The 20,009-nt window shown below is 47.5% G+C and overlaps 1 protein-coding gene across 6 annotated transcripts in view; it reads left to right on the top strand.

Annotated features, from left to right (window-relative positions):
* Positions 1-20,009, top strand: part of LOC112238210 (run domain Beclin-1-interacting and cysteine-rich domain-containing protein) — a 70,953-nt gene that overhangs the window by 19,441 nt on the left and 31,503 nt on the right. For 4 of the 6 annotated variants that reach the window (XM_042322907.1, XM_042322908.1, XM_042322906.1 and 1 more), the window contains exons 4-8: positions 5,655-5,814; positions 8,027-8,133; positions 8,457-8,676; positions 10,068-10,553; positions 18,128-18,226. In XM_042322907.1, the coding sequence (XP_042178841.1) occupies positions 5,655-5,814; positions 8,027-8,133; positions 8,457-8,676; positions 10,068-10,553; positions 18,128-18,226 (1,072 nt within the window). Of the gene's footprint in view, positions 1-5,654; positions 5,815-8,026; positions 8,134-8,456; positions 8,677-10,067; positions 10,554-16,633; positions 17,027-18,127; positions 18,227-20,009 lie in introns of those variants that run through there. The other 2 variants (XM_042322905.1, XM_042322909.1) reach the window with 2 other exon arrangements.

Genomic DNA, 20,009 nt, shown 5'->3' with positions numbered 1-20,009 from the left:
GGCCTCTCACCTGGTAGAACAGGTATGTCAGCCCCCACCTGGCCTCTCATGTAGAACGGGTACGTCAGCCCTCACCTGGCCTCTCATGTAGAACAGGTACGTCAGCCCTCACCTGGCCTCTCATGTAGAACAGGTATGTCAGCCCTCACCTGGCCTCTCATGTAGAACAGGTATGTCAGCCCTCACCTGGCCTCTCATGTAGAACAGGTATGTCAGCCCTCACCTGGCCTCTCATGTAGAACGGGTACGTCAGCCCCCACCTGGCCTCTCATGTAGAACGGGTACGTCAGCCCTCACCTGGCCTCGTAAATAGAACGGGTACGTCAGCCCTCACCTGGCCTCGTAAATAGAACGGGTACGTCAGCCCTCACCTGGCCTCATGTAGAACGGGTACGTCAGCCCCCACCTGGCCTCATGTAGAACGGGTATGTCAGCCCTCACCTGGCCTCTCATGTAGAACAGGTATGTCAGCCCTCACCTGGCCTCTCATGTAGAACAGGTATGTCAGCCCTCACCTGGCCTCTCATGTAGAACAGGTACGTCAGCCCTCACCTGGCCTCTCATGTAGAACAGGTATGTCAGCCCTCACCTGGCCTCTCATGTAGAACAGGTATGTCAGCCCTCACCTGGCCTCTCATGTAGAACAGGTACGTCAGCCCTCACCTGGCCTCTCATGTAGAACAGGTACGTCAGCCCTCACCTGGCCTCTCATGTAGAACGGGTACGTCAGCCCTCACCTGGCCTCTCATGTAGAACGGGTACGTCAGCCCTCACCTGGCCTCTCATGTAGAACGGGTATGTCAGCCCTCACCTGGCCTCTCCTCATGTAGAACAGGTATGTCAGCCCTCACCTGGCCTCATGTAGAACAGGTACGTCAGCCCTCACCTGGCCTCATGTAGAACAGGTATGTCAGCCCTCACCTGGCCCTCATGTAGAACAGGTATGTCAGCCCTCACCTGGCCTCTCATGTAGAACAGGTATGTCAGCCCTCACCTGGCCTCTCATGTAGAACAGGTATGTCAGCCCTCACCTGGCCTCATGTAGAACAGGTATGTCAGCCCTCACCTGGCTCTCATGTAGAACAGGTACGTCAGCCCTCACCTGGCCTCTCATGTAGAACAGGTACGTCAGCCCTCACCTGGCCTCATGTAGAACGGGTACGTCAGCCCTCACCTGGCCTCATGTAGAACGGGTACGTCAGCCCTCACCTGGCCTCATGTAGAACGGGTACGTCAGCCCCACCTGGCCTCAGCCCTCACCTGGCCTCATGTAGAACGGGTATGTCAGCCCTCACCTGGCCTCTCATGTAGAACAGGTATGTCAGCCCTCACCTGGCCTCTCATGTAGAACAGGTATGTCAGCCCTCACCTGGCCTCTCATGTAGAACAGGTATGTCAGCCCTCACCTGGCCTCTCATGTAGAACAGGTATGTCAGCCCTCACCTGGCCTCTCATGTAGAACAGGTATGTCAGCCCTCACCTGGCCTCTCATGTAGAACAGGTATGTCAGCCCTCACCTGGCTCTCATGTAGAACAGGTATGTCAGCCCTCACCTGGCATCTCATGTAGAACAGGTATGTCAGCCCTCACCTGGCCTCATGTAGAACGGGTACGTCAGCCCTCACCTGGCCTCATGTAGAACGGGTATGTCAGCCCTCACCTGGCCTCATGTAGAACAGGTATGTCAGCCCTCACCTGGCCTCATGTAGAACAGGTACGTCAGCCCTCACCTGGCCTCATGTAGAACAGGTACGTCAGCCCTCACCTGGCCTCATGTAGAACAGGTACGTCAGCCCTCACCTGGCCTCATGTAGAACAGGTACGTCAGCCCTCACCTGGCTCTCATGTAGAACAGGTATGTCAGCCCTCACCTGGCCTCATGTAGAAGAACAGCCCTCACCTGGCCTCATGTCAGCCCTCACCTGGCCTCATGTAGAACAGGTACGTCAGCCCTCACCTGGCCTCATGTAGAACGGGTACGTCAGCCCTCACCTGGCCTCATGTAGAACGGGTACGTCAGCCCTCACCTGGCCTCTCATGTAGAGCCCTCACCTGGGTAGAACGGGTCAGCCCTCACCTGGCCTCTCATGTAGAACGGGTACGTCAGCCCTCACCTGGCCTCATGTAGAACGGGTACGTCCTCTCATGTAGAAGCCCTCACCTGGCCTCTCATGTAGAACAGGTATGTCAGCCCTCACCTGGCCTCATGTAGAACAGGTATGTCAGCCCTCACCTGGCCTCTCATGTAGAACAGGTATGTCAGCCCTCACCTGGCCCTGGCCTCAGCCCTCACCTGGCCTCAGAACAGGTACGTCAGCCCTCACCTGGCCTCTCATGTAGAACAGGTATGTCAGCCCTCACCTGGCCTCTCATGTAGAACAGGTATGTCAGCCCTCACCTGGCCTCTCATGTAGAACAGGTATGTCAGCCCTCACCTGGCCTCTCATGTAGAACAGGTATGTCAGCCCTCACCTGGCCTCTCATGTAGAACAGGTACGTCAGCCCTCACCTGGCCTCTCATGTAGAACAGGTATGTCAGCCCTCACCTGGCCTCTCATGTAGAACAGGTATGTCAGCCCTCACCTGGCCTCTCATGTAGAACAGGTATGTTATCTCCTTCCAATGACGATTCACCCCGTGTATATTATGGTGGATCCAGTACAGTTTGTTGTGACCACAGACATCAACTGCATCCCAAATGGCACCCTATTCCCTACTTAGTGCACTACCCTGGTCGAAAGAAGTGCACTAAGTAGGGAATAGGATGCCACTATGAGGCCTGGTGAAAAGAAGTGCATCTTATAGGGAGTAGGGTGCCACTATGAGGCCTGGTGCTAATTTGATGCTAAATCTGAACTGGTAGGTCCACGGTTGACAATGAGTTTAAAAAGAAGGACCAAAGTGACTTTCTTACTTGGGTCATACTTCATCAACATCCTTGTCAACCTCTGCTGCTCTCTTAATTAACTCAGCTAGCCCTTTTTACATTAGCACAAACAGATCTCAGAACAGGCTACTGTTACATACCAAACAGATCTCAGACCAGGCTACTGTTACATACCAAACAGATCTCAGACCAGGCTACTGTTACATACCAAACAGATCTCAGACCAGGCTACTGTTACATACCAAACAGATCTCAGACCAGGCTACTGTTACATACCAAACAGATCTCAGACCAGGCTACTGTTACATACCAAACAGATCTCAGACCAGGCTACTGTTACATACCAAACAGCTGGAGAGACCGGGATCAGCCACAGAGAGAGTGGTCACCTGTTTATATAATGGTTATGTGAGCACAGCTTTGATGTGAGTTTCTCTCTCATATTTCAAATGTCATATGTCTCTATAAACAGTGTTGTAATGATGTGCAAATAGTTAAAGTACAAAAGGGAATATAAATAAATATGGGTTGTATTTACAATGGTGTTTGTTCTTCACTGGTTGCCCTTGTGGCAACAGGTCACAAATCTTGCTGCTGTGATGGCACACTGTGGTATTTCACCCAGTAGATATGGGAATTTATCAAATTAGGATTTGTTTTTTAGATCTGTGTAATCTGAGGGAAATATGTCTCTCTAATATGGTCATACATTGGGCAGGAGGTTAGGAAGTGCAGCTCAGTTTCCACCTTATTTTGTGGGCAGTGAGCACATAGCCTGTCTTCTCTTGAGAGCCAGGTCTGCCTACGGCGGCCTTTCTCAATAGCAAAGCTATGCTCACTGAGTCTGTACGTAGTCAAAGCTTTCCTTAAGTTTGGGTCAGTCACAGTGGTCAGGTATTCTGTCACGGAGTACTCTCTGTTTAGGGCCAGTCACAGTGGTCAGGTATTCTGTCACGGAGTACTCTCTGTTTAGGGCCAGTCACAGTGGTCAGGTATTCTGTCACGGAGTACTCTCTGTTTAGGGCCAGTCACAGTGGTCAGGTATTCTGTCACGGAGTACTCTCTGTTTAGGGCCAGTCACAGTGGTCAGGTATTCTGTCACGGAGTACTCTCTGTTTAGGGCCAGTCACAGTGGTCAGGTATTCTGTCACGGAGTACTCTCTGTTTAGGGCCAGTCACAGTGGTCAGGTATTCTGTCACGGAGTACTTTAGTGGGCCAGTCACAGTCACAGTGGTCAGGTATTCTGTCACGGGTACTCTCTGTTTAGGGTCAGTCACAGTGGTCAGGTATTCTGTCACGGAGTACTCTCTGTTTAGGGCCAGTCACAGTGGTCAGGTATTCTGTCACGGAGTACTCTCTGTTTAGGGCCAGTCACAGTGGTCAGGTATTCTGTCACGGAGTACTCTCTGTTTAGGGCCAGTCACAGTGGTCAGGTATTCTGTCACGGAGTACTCTCTGTTTAGGGCCAGTCACAGTGGTCAGGTATTCTGTCACGGAGTACTCTCTGTTTAGGGCCAGTCACAGTGGTCAGGTATTCTGTCACGGAGTACTCTCTGTTTAGGGCCAGTCACAGTGGTCAGGTATTCTGTATACTCTGTTTAGGGCCAGTCACAGTGGTCAGGTATTCTGTCACGGAGTACTCTCTGTTTAGGGCCAAATCACGTTTTAGTTTGGTTTTTTTGTTAATTGTTTCTTTCAAGTAATTCATTCTGTTTAGGGCCAGTCACAGTGGTCAGGTTTCTCATGATTTGTCAGTTGGGGTCTAATTGTGTTGCTGTCCTGGGGCTCTGTAGGGTGTGTTTGTGAACAGAGCCCCAGGACCAGCTGTCCTGGGGCTCTGTAGGGTGTGTTTGTGAACAGAGCCCCAGGACCAGCTTGCTTAGGGGACTCCAGGTTCATCTCTCTGTAGGTGATGGCTTTGTTATGGAAGGTTTGGGAATCGCTTCCTTTTTTTAGATGGTTGTCAAATTTAAAAGGTATTTTCTGGATTTTGATAATTAGCGGATATCGACCTAATTCTGCTCTGCGTTCTCAATTTTGGTGTTTGTCCCATTGTGTGAATTCTTGGTTGGTGAGCCGGGCCCCAGACCTCACAACCATAAAGGGCAATGGGTTAAATTACTGATTCAAGTCTTTTTCTCTCTCTCTATTGATTTCTCTCCTTCATCCTCTCATCTATTCTCCCTCTTTGTTTTCCCTCCTCCTTACTCTTCTATTCCATCACTTCCCCTCTCTCTCTCTCTCTCCTATATACTTCTATTTTCTCTCTCTCCTATATACTCCTATTTTCTCTCTCTCTCTCTCCTATATACTCCTATTTTCTCGCTCTCTCTCCTATATACTCCTATTTTCTCTCTCTCTCCCTCTACCATCACCTCTCTCCTTCCCCTCTCTCTCTCTCTCTCTCCCTCTACCAACACCTCTCTCCTTCCTCTCTCTCTCTCCCTCTACCAACACCTCTCTCCTTCCCCTCTCTCTCCCTCTACCAACACCTCTCTCCTTCCCCTCTCTCCTTCCCACCTCTCTCGCTCTCTCCCTCTACCATCACCTCTCTCGCTCTCTCCCTCTACCATCACCTCTCTCCTTCCCCTCTCGCTCTCTCTCCCTCTACCATCGCTCTCTCTCCCTCTCTCCTTCCCCTCTCGCTCTCTCTCTCTACCATCACCTCTCTCCTTCCCCTCTCGCTCTCTCTCCCTCTACCATCACCTCTCTCCTTCCCCTCTCGCTCTCTCATCACCTCTCTCCTTCCCCTCTCTGGCCCTGTAGTTTAGTAAGCTGGAGCCTGTGCTGAGCAGTGGGTTGAAGAGTGTTGGGGAGGGTTACAAGGCAGAGCGCTGGCTGCTGCACAGCCTACAGGTCCACCTGCTGTCAGCCCAGCTCCGACCCCTGCTCAAACACCAGGGACACACGAGCAAGTACTACAATGGTAAGAGTGGGAGACAAAACCGATTTGGCATTTGAACCCAACAAAAATCTACCGTGAGAGTGGGTGGGGGAGTGGGAGTGGGAGTGGGTGGGGGAGTGGGAGTGGGTGTGGGAGTGGGTAGGTGTGAGGTTGAGCCAAACCAATACCATTTGCAAATAGAAATTTGATGAAAGAATGATGTAATCAATCTTCTGGGTCTTGGATGTTGATTGACTGAGTGTATTATTGATTTTTACCCTGCCCCTATCTTATCTTGACTTTCTCCCTTTTCTCTCTCTCTCTCTCTCTCTCTCTCTCCCCATGCCTCTCTCTCTCTCTCTCTCCCCATGCCTCTCTCTCTCTCTCTCTCCCCATGCCTCTCTCTCTCTCTCTCTCCCCATGCCTCTCTCTCTCTCTCTCTCCCCATGCCTCTCTCTCTCTCTCTCTCTCCCCATGCCTCTCCTCTCTCTCTCTCTCCCCATCTCTCTCTCTCTCCCCATGCCTCTCTCTCTCTCTCCCCATGCCTCTCTCTCTCTCTCTCTCCCCATGCCTCTCTCTCTCTCTCCCCATGCCCTCTCTCTCTCTCTCTCCCCATGCCTCTCTCTCTCTCCCTCTCCCCATGCCTCTCTCTCTCTCCCCATGCCCCTCTCTCTCTCCCCATCTCTCTCTCTCCCCATGCCCTCTCTCTCTCTCTCTCCCCATGCCCCCTCTCTCTCTCTCTCTCTCTCTCCCCATGCCCCTCTCTCGCTCTCTCTCTCTCTCCCCATGCCCCTCTCTCGCTCTCTCTCTCTCTCTCCCCTGCCCCCCATGCCCCTCTCTCCCCATGCCCCTCTCTTGCTCTCTCTCTCTCTCTCTCTCCCCATGCCCCTCTCTCGCTCTCTCTCTCTCTCTCTCCCCATGCCCCTCTCTTCTCTCTCTCTCTCTCTCTCTCTCTCCCCCATGCCCCTCTCTCTCTCTCTCTCTCTCTCTCTCCCCATCTCCCCTCTCTCTGCTCTCTCTCTCTCTCTCTCTCTCTCTCTCTCTCCCTCTCTCTCTCCCCATGCCCCTCTCGCTCTCTCTCTCCCCATGCCCCTCTCTCTCTCTCTCTCCCCATGCCCCTCTCTCTCTCTCTCTCTCTCTCCCCATGCCCCTCTCTCTCTCTCTCTCTCTCATGCCCCTCTCTCTCTCTCTCTCTCTCCCCATGCCCCTCTCTCGCTCTCTCTCTCTCTCCCCATGCCCCTCTCTCTCTCTCTCTCTCCCCATGCCCCTCTCCTCTCTCTCTCTCTCCATCTCTCTCTCTCTCTCTCCCCATGCCCCTCTCTCGCTCTCTCTCTCTCTCTCTCTCTCTCTCTCTCTCTCTCCCCATGCCTCTCTCTCTCTCTCTCTCTCTCTCTCTCTCTCTCTCTCTCCCCATGCCCCTCTCTCTCTCTCTCTCTCTCTCCCCATGCCCTCTCTCTCTCTCTCTCCTCCCCATGCCCCTCTCTCGCTCTCTCTCTCTCTCCCCATGCCCCTCTCTCGCTCTCTCTCTCTCTCTCCCCATGCCCCTCTCTCGCTCTCTCTCTCTCTCTCTCCATGCCCTCTCTCGCTCTCTCTCTCTCTCTCCCCATGCCCCTCTCTCGCTCTCTCTCTCTCTCTCTCTCTCCCCATGCCCCTCTCTCGCCCATGCCCCTCTCTCATGCCCCTCTCTCTCTCTCTCTCTCTCTCCCCATGCCCCCTCTCTCTCTCTCTCTCTCTCCCCATGCCCCTCTCTCTCTCTCTCTCTCCCCATCCCCCTGCCTCTCTCTCGCTCTCTCTCTCTCTCTCTCTCTCTCTCTCTCCCCATGCCCCTCTCTCTCTCTCTCTCTCTCTCTCTCTCCCCATGCCCCTCTCTCGCTCTCTCTCTCTCTCTCTCTCTCTCTCTCCCCATGCCTCTCTCTCTCTCTCTCTCTCTCTCTCCCCATGCCCCTCTCTCTCTCTCTCCCCTCTCCCTCTCATGCCCCTCTCTCGCTCTCTCTCTCTCTCTCTCTCCCATCCCTCTCCCATGCCCCTCTCTCTCTCTCTCTCTCTCTCTCTCCCCATGCCCCTCTCTCGCTCTCTCTCTCTCTCTCTCTCTCTCTCTCTCCTCTCCCCTCTCGCTCTCTCCCCATGCCCCTCTCTCCTCTCTCGCTCTCTCTCTCTCTCCCCATGCCCCTCTCTCGCGCTCTCTCTCTCTCCCCATGCCCCTCTCTCGCTCTCTCTCTCTCTCTCTCCCCATGCCCCTCTCTCGCTCTCTCAGTGGAGGCCTTTCTGCTGAGTGAGCCCCATGTGACGGCCATGTTCCAGTGTCTGGAGGCCGTGGAGCAAAACAACCCCCGTCTGCTGGCCCTTGTCAACACAGTTAAGGTGACACACACACGCAGATATAGAGAGAGTTGAGCAGACACACCAATCATTCTCTCTCCCTGTCTCTCTGTGTGTTTGTTGGTGTCTCAGGCTCCTATCCCTGATATGCTCTTCAGTGGCTGATCTCTCTCTCTCTCTACCTCTCATTCCTTATATCTTTTCCATTACCTCTCAGCTTTGCCAATCTGAAATGATTTCCTTTTTTCTCTCCATGTTTTTACTTTAATTTTCTTTCCCCTATACTTCATTTTCTGTGCCTGTATTCATATCTTATAGTACCTCTCTCTCTCCTCTAATCCACCCCCTCTCTCTTCCTCTCTCAGCTGTCTACTCTAATGTGCTCTCCGTACATGGAGGGCCTGTTGAAGAGTCAGAGTCTGGGTGTTCTGCCGGGGGGCGGCTGGAGGTCCGGGGAAGGTCAGGGTCCCCCCAGAGGGGAGCTCAACCACAGGCTCACCACCTCCCAGTGCTCCCTCCTCCACCGAGACGGAGGACTCACGCCCAACCGTAATAACACAGGGGCCATCTCAGAGAGCAACTCAGGTGAGGGAGGAGTGAAGGGACATAGGGAGAGGGGTAATGAGGTAGGGAGGGAGAGGGGTAATGAGAGGGGAAGAAAGAGGGGAAGAAAGAGGGGGAGAGGGATGGGGAGAGAGAGGGGGATGGTGAGAAGGGGGTAGAGAGGGGGACAGTGGAGGAGAGGGGGAGACTATATTGGAGCAACAGTTTGGAGGTTAGACTAGACATGCGCTCTGTGGCGGTAGGTAGCGTGCTGTTTAAGACCGCTGGGGCAGTAACTGAAAGTCCGAGCTGACTAGGTGAAAAATCTGCCGACGTGCCCTTGAGCAAGACACTTAACCCTAATTGCTCCTGTAAACCACTGTGGATAAGTGTAAAATGTCAATGTTTTTGCGTCATCATTACAATAGGTCAATGTCCACAATGAGTCACTCTGGTCCACAATGAGTCACTCTGGTCCACAATGAGTCACTCTGGTCCACAATGAGTCACTCTGGTCCACAATGAGTCACCTGTCCACAAAGTCACCACAATGAGTGGTCCACAATGAGTCACTCTGGTCCACAATGTCAAAATGAGTCAATGAGTCACTTTTGAGTCACTCTGGTCCACAATGAGTCACTCTGGTCCACAATGAGTCACTCTGGTCAATGTCCACAATGAGTCACTCTGGTCCACAATGAGTCACTCTGGTCCACAATGAGTCACTCTGGTCCACAATGAGTCACTCTGGTCCACAATGTCAGTCACAATGAGTCTGGTCCACAATGAGTCACAATGAGTCACTGGTCCACAATGAGTCACTCTGGTCACAATGAGTCACTCTGGTCCACAATGAGTCACTCTGGTCCACAATGAGTCACTCTGGTCCACAATGAGTCACTCTGGTCCACAATGAGTCACTCTGGTCCACAATGAGTCACTCTGGTCCACAATGAGTCACTCTGGTCCACAATGAGTCACTCTGGTCCACAATGAGTCACTCTGGTGGTAAACCTACACGCTCCCCAACCAACCTGACAGAGCTTGAGAGGATATGTGGAGAACAATGGGAGAAACTCCCCAAATACAGGTGTGCCAAGCTTGTCGTGTCATATCCAAGAATACTCCAGGATATAATGGGTAGAAAAGGTGCTTCAACAAAGTACTGAGTTAAGGGCCTGAATACTTGTGAGATTTCAGTTTTTTATTTAATTTTTTATAAATGTGCAACAAAAAAATAAGTTTTTTGCTTTGTCATTTATAGTGTGTTGGTTGAAGAGGGGGGTGGGGGGTTTAATACATTTTAGAAATAAGGCTTTAACCTAACAAACTGTTGAAAAAGTCAAGGGGTCTGAATACTTTCTGAAGGCACTAAATATAGAGTTATATTTCTAAGTCTGATTTAGCCCATACTGTTCTTGTTTCCCTTCTAGACTCCACTCCAGCCGCTAGGGCCTCGGGAGCCCCCTGGGGGTGTGTGGGGGGGCCCGAGGGAGATGGGGAAAGGGGCATGAGCCCCCCTCCCGGTCCCTCAGTGGTGGTCCCCTCCATCGCCTTGACAGAGCCCGCCTCCCCATGCCCTGCCCACTCCGACGCCGTAGACTCTGGCGAGGGCGACTACGACGACGGCCCCGAGTATCTGGCTATCGGTAACCTGGGGCATCGTAGCAATCGCCGCGACTCCCAAAGCTCCACCCCCGGTGGCGATCCTTGCGGCGGCGAATCGGATGGTGAGATTCAGGTCCAGTCCCCTGGAAGGAGCTCCTTGGCTTCGGTCCCACCTCCCACACCTCGAAGGTCATCCTTTTCAGAGGGTCAGAGAGAGCCGGGTCGGGGGGGCAGCAGAGGGCATGTCCGCTCAATGTCCGACACAGGGATCAACAGCAAACATAGACATGGTGAGCATGTGTGTGCAGCAGGTGAGAGGCTAGGGTATGTTTTCTGAGCGTGAGAGCAAGCCTGTAAGTGTCTTTTATGTTGTTTTGGTGTGAATTGAAATGTCAAAAAAAGTCATTCTGATGTGCTTGCATTGCAGCAGCTGAATGTGTGTAAGACCAGTGTTTGTATAAGAGTATGTTTATGCTGCAGAGAGAGGGTCTTCATGCCTAGGGGGTGTGAATCACATCCTACACATTTCTTGTCTCTCTGATGCTCAGTTACCACAGTGCCACTGCTTCTAAAACTACCTGTCTCTCTGATACTCAGTTACCACAGTGCCACTGCTTCTCTATTTTCACACTGCTAACCGCTGTCCTCTCAATTCAAATCAACGGGCTTTATTGTCATTGGAACACGTGTTTACATTATGAAAGTAAATCGAATAGGCAATAAAGAAATAGGAAATTAACAAGGGGAACCCTCACAAAAGTTTTTGAAGAATATAATAGACATTTCAAATGTTATATTATTGGCTTTGTACAGTGTTGTAACAATGTGCAAGTAGTTGAAGTACAAAAGGGAAAATAAATAAACAAAGATTGTGCAACCAGGGCTGGTAAAACCCCTGGATCATTGTTATTCTAACTTCCGCGACTCATATAAGGCCCTCCCCCGCCCTCCTTTCGGAAAAGCTGACCACGACTCCATTTTGTTGCTTCCAGCCTATAGACAGAAACTGAAACAGGAAGCTCCCGCGCTCAGGTCTGTTCAACGCTGGTCCGACCAATCTGATTCCACGCTTCAAGACTGCTTCGATCACGTGGATTGGGATATGTCCCGCATTGCGTCCAACAACAACATTGACGAATACGCTGATTCGGTGAGCGAGTTTATTAGAACGTGCATCGGCGATGTCGTACCCACAGCAACTATTAAAACATTTCCAAACCAGAAACCGTGGATTGATGGCAGCATTCGCGCGAAACTGAAAGCGCGAAACACTGCTTTTAACCAGGGCTAGGTGACCGGAAACATGACCAAATTCAAACAGTGTAACTATTCTCTCCGAAAGGCAATCAAACAACCTAAGCATCAGTATAGAGACAAAGTAGTCACAATTCAACGGCTCAGACACGAGAGGTATGTGGCAGGGTCTACAGTCAATCACGGATTACAAAAAGAAAACTAGCCCCGTCACGGACCAGGATGTCTTGCTCCCAGACAGACTAAATAACTTTTTTGCCCGCTTTGAGGACAATACAGTGCCACTGACACGGCCCACAACCAAAACCTGCAGACTCTCCTTCACTGCAGCTGACGTGAGTAAAACATTTAAACGTGTTAACCCTCGCAAGGCTCAGGCCCAGACTGCATCCCCAGCCGCGTCCTCAGAGCATGCGCAGACCAGTTGGCTGGTGTGTTTACGGACATATTCAATCAAACCTTATCCCAGTCTGCTGTCCCTACATGCTTCAAAAGGGCCACCATTGTTCCTGTTCCCAAGAAAGCTAAGGTAACTGAGCTAAACGACTACCGCCCCGTAGCACTCACATCCGTCATCATGAAGTGCTTTGAGAGACTAGTCAAGGACCATATCACCTCCACCCTACCTGACACCCTAGACCCACTCCAATTTGCTTACCGCCCAAATAGGTCCACAGACGATGCAATCTCAACCACACTGCACACTGCCCTAATCCATCTGGACAAGAGGAATACCTATGTGAGAATGCTGTTCATCGACAACAGCTCAGCATTTAATACCATAGTACCCTCAAAACTCGTCATCAAGCTCGAGACCCTGGGTCTCGACCCCGCCCTGTGCAACTGGGTACTGGACTTCCTGACGGGCCGCCCCAGGTGGTGAGGGTAGGTAACATCTCCACCCCGCTGATCTCCACACATCACGGACAAACGTAATTGGTCCACCCACACAGACCGCGTTGTAAAGAAGGCACAGCAGCGCCTCTTCAACCTCAGGAGGCTGAAGAAATTTGGCTTGTCACCAAAAGCACTCACAAACTTCTACAGATGCACAATCGAGAGCATCCTGTCGGGCTGTATCACCGCCTGGTACGGCAACTGCTCCGCCCACAACCGTAAGGCTCTCCAGAGGGTAGTGAGGTTTGCACAACGCATCACCGGGGGCAAACTACCTGCCCTCCAGGACACCTACACCACCCGATGTCACAGGAAGGCCTTAAAGATCATCAAGGACAACAACCACCCGAACCACTGCCAGTTCACCCCGCTATCATCCAGAAGGCGAGGTCAGTACAGGTGCATCAAAGCAGGGACCGATAAACTGAAAAACAGTTTCTATCTCAAGGCCATCAGACTGTTAAACAGCCACCACTAACATTGAGTGGCTGCTGCCAACACACTGACTCAACTCCAGCCACTTTAATAATGGGAATTGATGGAAAAAATGTATCACTAGCCACTTTAAACAATGCCACTTAATGTTTACATACCCTACATTACTCATTGCATATGTATATACTGTACTCGATACCATCTACTGCATCTTGCCTATGCTGCTCTGTACCATCACTCATTCATATCTTTATGTACATATTCTTTATCCCTTTACACTTGTGTGTGTATAAGGTAGTAGTTGTGGAATTGTTAGGTTAGATTACTCGTTGGTTACTACTGCATTGTCGGAACTAGAAGCACAAGCATTTCGCTACACTCGCAATAACATCTGCTAACCATGTGTATGTGACAAATAAAATTTGATTTGATAGGTGGTATTTACAATGTTGTTTGTGTTCCACTGGTTGCCCTTTTCTCATGGCAACCGGCCACACATCTTTCTGCTGTGACGGTATTTCACCTAACAGATATGGGAGTTTATCAATGTTTTGATTTGTTTTCAAATTCTTTGGGTCTGTGTGATCTGTGGGAAATATGTGTCTCTGTACTCATACATTTGGCAGGAGGTTAGGAGCTCAGTTTCCACCTCATTTTGTGGGCAGTGTGCACATAGGCAGACCTGGCTCTCAAGAGAAGACCGGCTATGGCGGCTCTGTACGCAGTCAAAGATTTTCTTCATTTTGGGTCAGTCACAATGGTCAGGTATTCTGCTGCTGTTTACTCTCTGTTTAGTGCCAAATGGCTTTCTAGTTTGCTCTGTTTTTTTTGTTTTTTTTTAATTACTTGACACATGGGAAAGAATTATCTTTTTGCTTTGGTCTAAAATGTGTTTCTGTCCTGGGGCTCTGTGGGGTCTGTTTCCTTTTGATGGCATAGAAGGCCCTTGGTTTGTCTCTCAGGTCTTTCACAGCCTTGTGGACGTTTCCTTTTGGTGCTAATGTTTAGGCAGAGGTAGGTGTCCTTCTTTGTGTGCTCTTAGGGCAATGGTGTCTAGATAAAATTATATTTGTTGGCTTGGCTACTGGACCTTTTTTGGAACATCATTATTTTTGTCTTACTAGGTCTGACCGAATCTGTGCAGAAGATCTAGGTGCTGCTGTAGGCCCTCCTTGGTTGGGGACAGAAGTAGTAGTCTGCAAACAGTAGACATTTGATTTTGGAGTCTAGCAGTGTAAGGCCGGGTGATGCAGACTGTTCTAATCCCTTCGCCAATTCATGGATATATATGCTGAAGAGGGTGGGGCTCAAGCTGCATCCCTGCCTCACTCCACGGCCCTGAGGAAAGAAATCTGTGTGTTTATTGCACATTTTAACTGTACACTTGTTCTTTGTGTACATTTGATTTTGTTTTTCCACCATTCATTTATATAGCAGACCCTTTTGAGTCAAAAGCTTTTTTTGATATCATCAAAGCATGAGAAGACTTTGCTTCTTTTTTTGTTAGTTCGTCAACAAGGGTGTGCAGGGTGTATGCGATAGGAAGCCAATTTGACATTTGCGCAGGACATTGTTTTCGCTGAGGAAATGTGGAGTCTGCTGTTGATGATACTGCAGAGGATTTTTTTTTTCTTGATTGCTGCTGGTGCATATTACACGGTAATTATTGGGGTCAAATTTGAGTCTACTTTTGTGGATTTGGGGTGATCAGGACTTGGATTCCAAATATTAGGGAAGATTCCAGAACTGAGGGTAATGTTGAAGGGTTTAAGCCAATTTGAATTTGTCGTCTGTATATTTTATCATTTAGTTTAGTATACCATCAACATTGTTGGTGTAGTGATGCATATTTTGAATCAAACATTTGTCGTAGGTAAGATTCCTAAATCTTGGACAACCGCTTTTGTTTCACCACTCCTCAAGGGAGGTGATGGTAGTGAGTTGGATAATTATCGGCTCATCTCTAAGCTCTCCTGTTTGGCTAAACTTCTAGAATCATTGGTGAATAGGCAACTACAATCTTCTTTAACTGTTAACAATACTCTTTCTAGTAATCAATCTGGCTTTAGACCTAAACACAGTACTATTACGGCCACTGTACGTGTTGTAAATTATATTACTAATGCCCTTGATAATAAAGTCCTGTGCCGCCTTGTTCATAGGTTTATCTAAAGCTTTTGACACTGTGGACCATGCGATACTTTTGGGTAAGCTGTCGTCGATAGGACTGGGATTGGATGCCTGTCGTTTGGTTTCATGACTATCTTAAGGATAGAAGTCAGGCTGTTAGAGTCGACAGCATCCAGTCAGAGCCATTAGTTGGGTATGGCTGCCTTTTCCTGTTACACTCCTTGCCTATGGAATAAGCCTGCAGACTAAACTTAGACTTGAGACTCTTGTCCCCCCTGTTGCTCATTTAAATATTTATTGGAGCATTTTTATTTTTGTATTGCTTGTAACTGTTTTGGGTAATGCAAGTTCTTGTGCTGTTAGTGGGAATAACCTGTTAGTGGGAATAACCTGTTAGTTCCTGTTAGTGGGAATAACCTGTTAGTGGGAATAACCTGTTAGTGGGAATAACCTGTTTGTGGGAATAACCTGTTTGTGGGAATAACCTGTTAGTGGGAATAACCTGTTAGTGGGAATAACCTGTTTGTGGGAATAACCTGTTAGTGGGAATAACCTGTTAGTGGGAATAACCTGTTAGTGGGAATAACCTGTTAGTGGGAATAACCTGTTAGTGGGAATAACCTGTTAGTGGGAATAACCTGTTTGTGGGAATAACCTGTTAGTGGGAATAACCTGTTAGTGGGAATAACCTGTTAGTGGGAATAACCTGTTAGTGGGAATAACCTGTTAGTGGGAATAACCTGTTAGTGGGAATAACCTGTTAGTGGGAATAACCTGTTAGTGGGAATAACCTGTTAGTGGGAATAACCTGTTAGTGGGAATAACCTGTTAGTGGGAATAACCTGTTAGTGGGAATAACCTGTTAGTGGGAATAACCTGTTAGTGGGAATAACCTGTTAGTGGGAATAACCTGTTTGTGGGAATAACCTGTTTGTGGGAATAACCTGTTTGTGGGAATAACCTGTTTGTGGGAATAACCTGTTAGTGGGAATAACCTGTTAGTGGGAATAACCTGTTTGTGGGAATAACCTGTTTGTGGGAATAACCTGTTTGTGGGAATAACCTGTTTGTGGGAATAACCTGTTAGTGGGAATAACCTGTTAGTGGGAATAACCTGTTAGTGGGAATAACCTGTTAGTGGGAATAACCTGTTAGTGGGAATAACCTGTTAGTGGGAATAACCTGTTAGTGGGAATAACCTGTTAGTTCCTGTTAGTGGGAATAACCTGTTAGTGGGAATAACCTGTTAGTGGGAATAACCTGTTAGTGGGAATAACCTGTTAGTGGGAATAACCTGTTTGTGGGAATAACCTGTTTGTGGGAATAACCTGTTTGTGGGAATAACCTGTTTGTGGGAATAACCTGTTTGTGGGAATAACCTGTGTAAATGTAATCTGTTGCAGTATTTTTTTTGTGTAATCTGTGATGGTTTTGTTTGTCTTGTGTAGTTTTTAAAATCATTGTACCTAAACTGTATGTGTGTAAACATGTGTACGCAGGGCCCAGCTGTAAAATAGACCTTGGTCTCAGGCTGTGATCCTTGTTGAAATAAAGGTGGTATTATAATAATTTTATTATAATATATATAATAATAATAATAATAATAATAATAATAATAATAATAATAATACCACAGGCCTTTTGGAGGGTTTGCATTTGGTCCTGTAGCTCAACCAATGTAATTGGAGAATCCAGTGGGTTTTGGTAGTCTTTTAATAGCTGATCATTTAGTAGATTATCAGGTATATGTTTTGACTGTTATATGGCTGAAAAGATTGGAGAACTGGTTTATCCCATACACCTCCATTTTGTATAAATACCTCTCCGTGTTTGTTTAGTGTGTTCTAAATTACCCAGAAGTAATTTGATTCTATGGATTCTTCAATCACAATGAGATGTTTTCTGTTATGCTGTTCCTTCTTTCCATCTATAACATGTCTTCAATAGCATGCAGTTTGCGCGTCTTCGATGCCTCACGGTTGATTAGTGCTCCATTCAAGTAGATTGTGATCTGAAGGGGTCGTCAGGGGGCGCTGACTGTGAATGCTCTAAGAGACTTTGGGTTGAGGTCGGTGATCATTTTATTACTGTAGATTTAGTTTTATCTACAGGTACTTACTGCCAAGAGATGAGCATCTCTCTCCTCCTTCTATTGTGCTCTCTTTCTCTCTCCTCCTTCTATTGTGCTCTCTTTCTCTCTCCTCCTTCTATTGTGCTCTCTTTCTCTCTCCTCCTATTGTGCTCTCTCTTTCTCTCTCCTCCTTCTATTGTGCTCTCTCTTTCTCTCTCCTCCTTCTATTGTGCTCTCTCTCTCTCTCTGCTTTGTGGTAATCTTTTCTCTCTCTCTCCCTGTCTCTCTTCCTTGTCTGCGTGAAGGAGGGGGCCACAGGAAAATCAGCGTTATAATAGAGGATCCTGTAGCAGGTTGGCAGTGCAGTTCTTCTGCGCTCCATCACTTCCTCTCTCCCTTTCCCTGCCCCTCCGCATGCTATTTTTCCTTCTTCCCCTCTCATCTGGCCTTGCCTCTAGTTCTTCATTTGTGCAGTTGTTTTCTTGGTTGTTGTTTTGGTCAAACTAAGATCAAGACGCTAGGCCAAAACAGCTTTTGTGTTTTCATTGTGTTGGTTGGTGTATAAATGCACCTTACTTTTATTACATTGTGATGTTTTGATGTTTTTTTTTGGTCATTCATTGAATGCATCATAATTTTACTATCAATTGTTTCCTTTTCTCTGTTAATGCTTTCTGTGGCCAGTATAACTTGACATTTATCAGTGAAGAATTTGGCCAGAATCATTGTACAAAATTGTATCATCACAATATTTGCTCTGGATTTGCAGAGAGTACACCACAGGCACGTCAATGTTTAACACTTGATATTTGATAGATTATTACCCTGTGATGTCATTTACCTAGCTGATAACAAAACATAGAAGTTTTTAATTCATACATTTACTTTCAATATATCCTTTGTGGGCGTCTTAATTGAGCACGTCTCAAAATGGAAGGTAAAAGTTGAAATCCCTATTTACTGACACAATCGATCAGTTACCAGGTCTGTTAGCTACAGTTAACCTGTTGAATACAAAACCAGTCAGGAAAAACAGGCTATTTGTTGGCACTTGATGATAAGACACTAATCTAACGTCCGCTGTGTGTTCTGTGTCAGAATCATTGGTTGCGGAGGACTGTCGTTTGGAGGACTACAGCCCTTTCTCCCTTGGCAGCAGTGATGGCAGTACACCCAGTTCCCTCTATATGGAGTCTAGTGAGTAGACTGGTTCGAACATTAGAACTACCTAGTTGTGTAGTGGTCCTAACACTAAAACTACCTGCAGTTGAAGTCAGAAGTTTACATACACTACAAGTAATTCAAACTCGTTTTTCAACCACTCCACAAATTTCTTGTTAACAAACTATAGTTTTGGCAAGTCAGTTAGGACATCTACTTTGTGCATGACACAAGTAATTTTTCCAACAATGGTTTACAGACAGATCATTTCACTTATAATTCACTGTATCACAATTCCAGTGGGTCAGAAGTTTACATACACTAAGTTAACTGTGCTTTTAAACAACTTAGAAAATGCCAGAAAATGATGTCATGGCTTTAGAAGCTTCTGATAGGCTAATTGACATCAATTGGAGGTGTACCTGTGGATGTATTTCAAGGCCAACCTCCACAAATGTCTTGTTCCTGTTACCTACAGTGCCTTCAGATAGTATTCACACCCCTTGACTTTTTCCAGTTGTGTTACAGCCTGAATTTAAAATGGAGTCAATTGAGATTTTGTGTCACTGGCCTACACACAATAGCACATCATGTCAAAGTGGAATTATGTTTTTAGATATTTTTACTAATTAATTTACAATTTAAAGCTAAGTCAATTAGTATTCAACCCCTTTGTTATGGCAAGCCTAAATAAATTCAGGAGTAAAAATTGGTCTTAACAAGTCACATAAGTTGCATGGACTCACTCTGTGTGCAATAATAGTGTTTAACATGATTTTTGAATGACTACCTCATCTCTGTACCCCAACACATCCAATTATCTGTAAGGTCCCTCAGTCGAGCGGTGAATTTCAAACACAGATTCAACAGTAAAGACCAGGGAGGTTTTCCAATGCCTCGCAAAGGAGGGCACGTAATTGTTTAAAAAAAACAAAAGCACACATTGAATATCGCTTTGGGCATGGTGAGGTTATTAATTACACTTTGAATGGTGAATCAATAAACCCAGTCACTAGAGAGATAAAGGCATCCTTCCCTGAAAGGTTCCTGAACGGTTTGCTTCCTCTCCGGCAACTGAAGCTTAGTTGCCAGAGAGGAAGGAAACCATTCAGAGATTTCACCACGAGGCTAATGTTGACTTTAAAACATTGTGGTTACTCCACAATACTAACCTAAATGACAGCGTGAAAAGAAGGAAGCCTGTACAGAATAAAAATATTAAAAAACATCCATCCTGTTTGCAATAAGGTACTCAAGTAAAACTGTAAAATATGTGCCAAAGAAATGACCTTTTATGTCATGAATACAAAGCGTTATGTTTGGGGCAAACACAACACATCACTGTGTACCACTTCATATTTTAAAACATGGTGGTGGCTGCATCATGTTATGGGTATGCTTGTGTAACAGTTTTGCATGTGTAACAGTTCTGCTTCCGTCCCTCTCCTGGGCTTGAACCAGGGATCCCTGAACACATCGACAACAGGTCACCCTTGAAGCATCGTTACCCTTGCAGAGCAACTACTTAAAGTTCTCAGAGTGAATGACGTCACCGATTGAAACGCTACTCGCGCGTCCCGCTAACTAGCTAGCCATTTCATACCACTTACACTTGTCAAGGACGAGTGAGGGAGTTATTTTTTTGTTGAATGAAAATAAACGGAATAGAGCTAAGCACAGCAAAAATCCTAGAGGAAAACCTGGTTGTCTGCTGTCCAACAGACACTGGGAGACAAATGAACCTTTCAGCAGGACAATAAGCTAAAAACAAATGGTCAAATATACACGGTTGATTACCAAGATGACATTGAATGATCCT

The sequence above is a fragment of the Oncorhynchus tshawytscha genome, linkage group LG06, assembly GCF_018296145.1.
Source record: "Oncorhynchus tshawytscha isolate Ot180627B linkage group LG06, Otsh_v2.0, whole genome shotgun sequence".
Taxonomy (NCBI): domain Eukaryota; kingdom Metazoa; phylum Chordata; class Actinopteri; order Salmoniformes; family Salmonidae; genus Oncorhynchus; species Oncorhynchus tshawytscha.
This window is presented reverse-complemented; position numbering and strand designations above follow the sequence as displayed.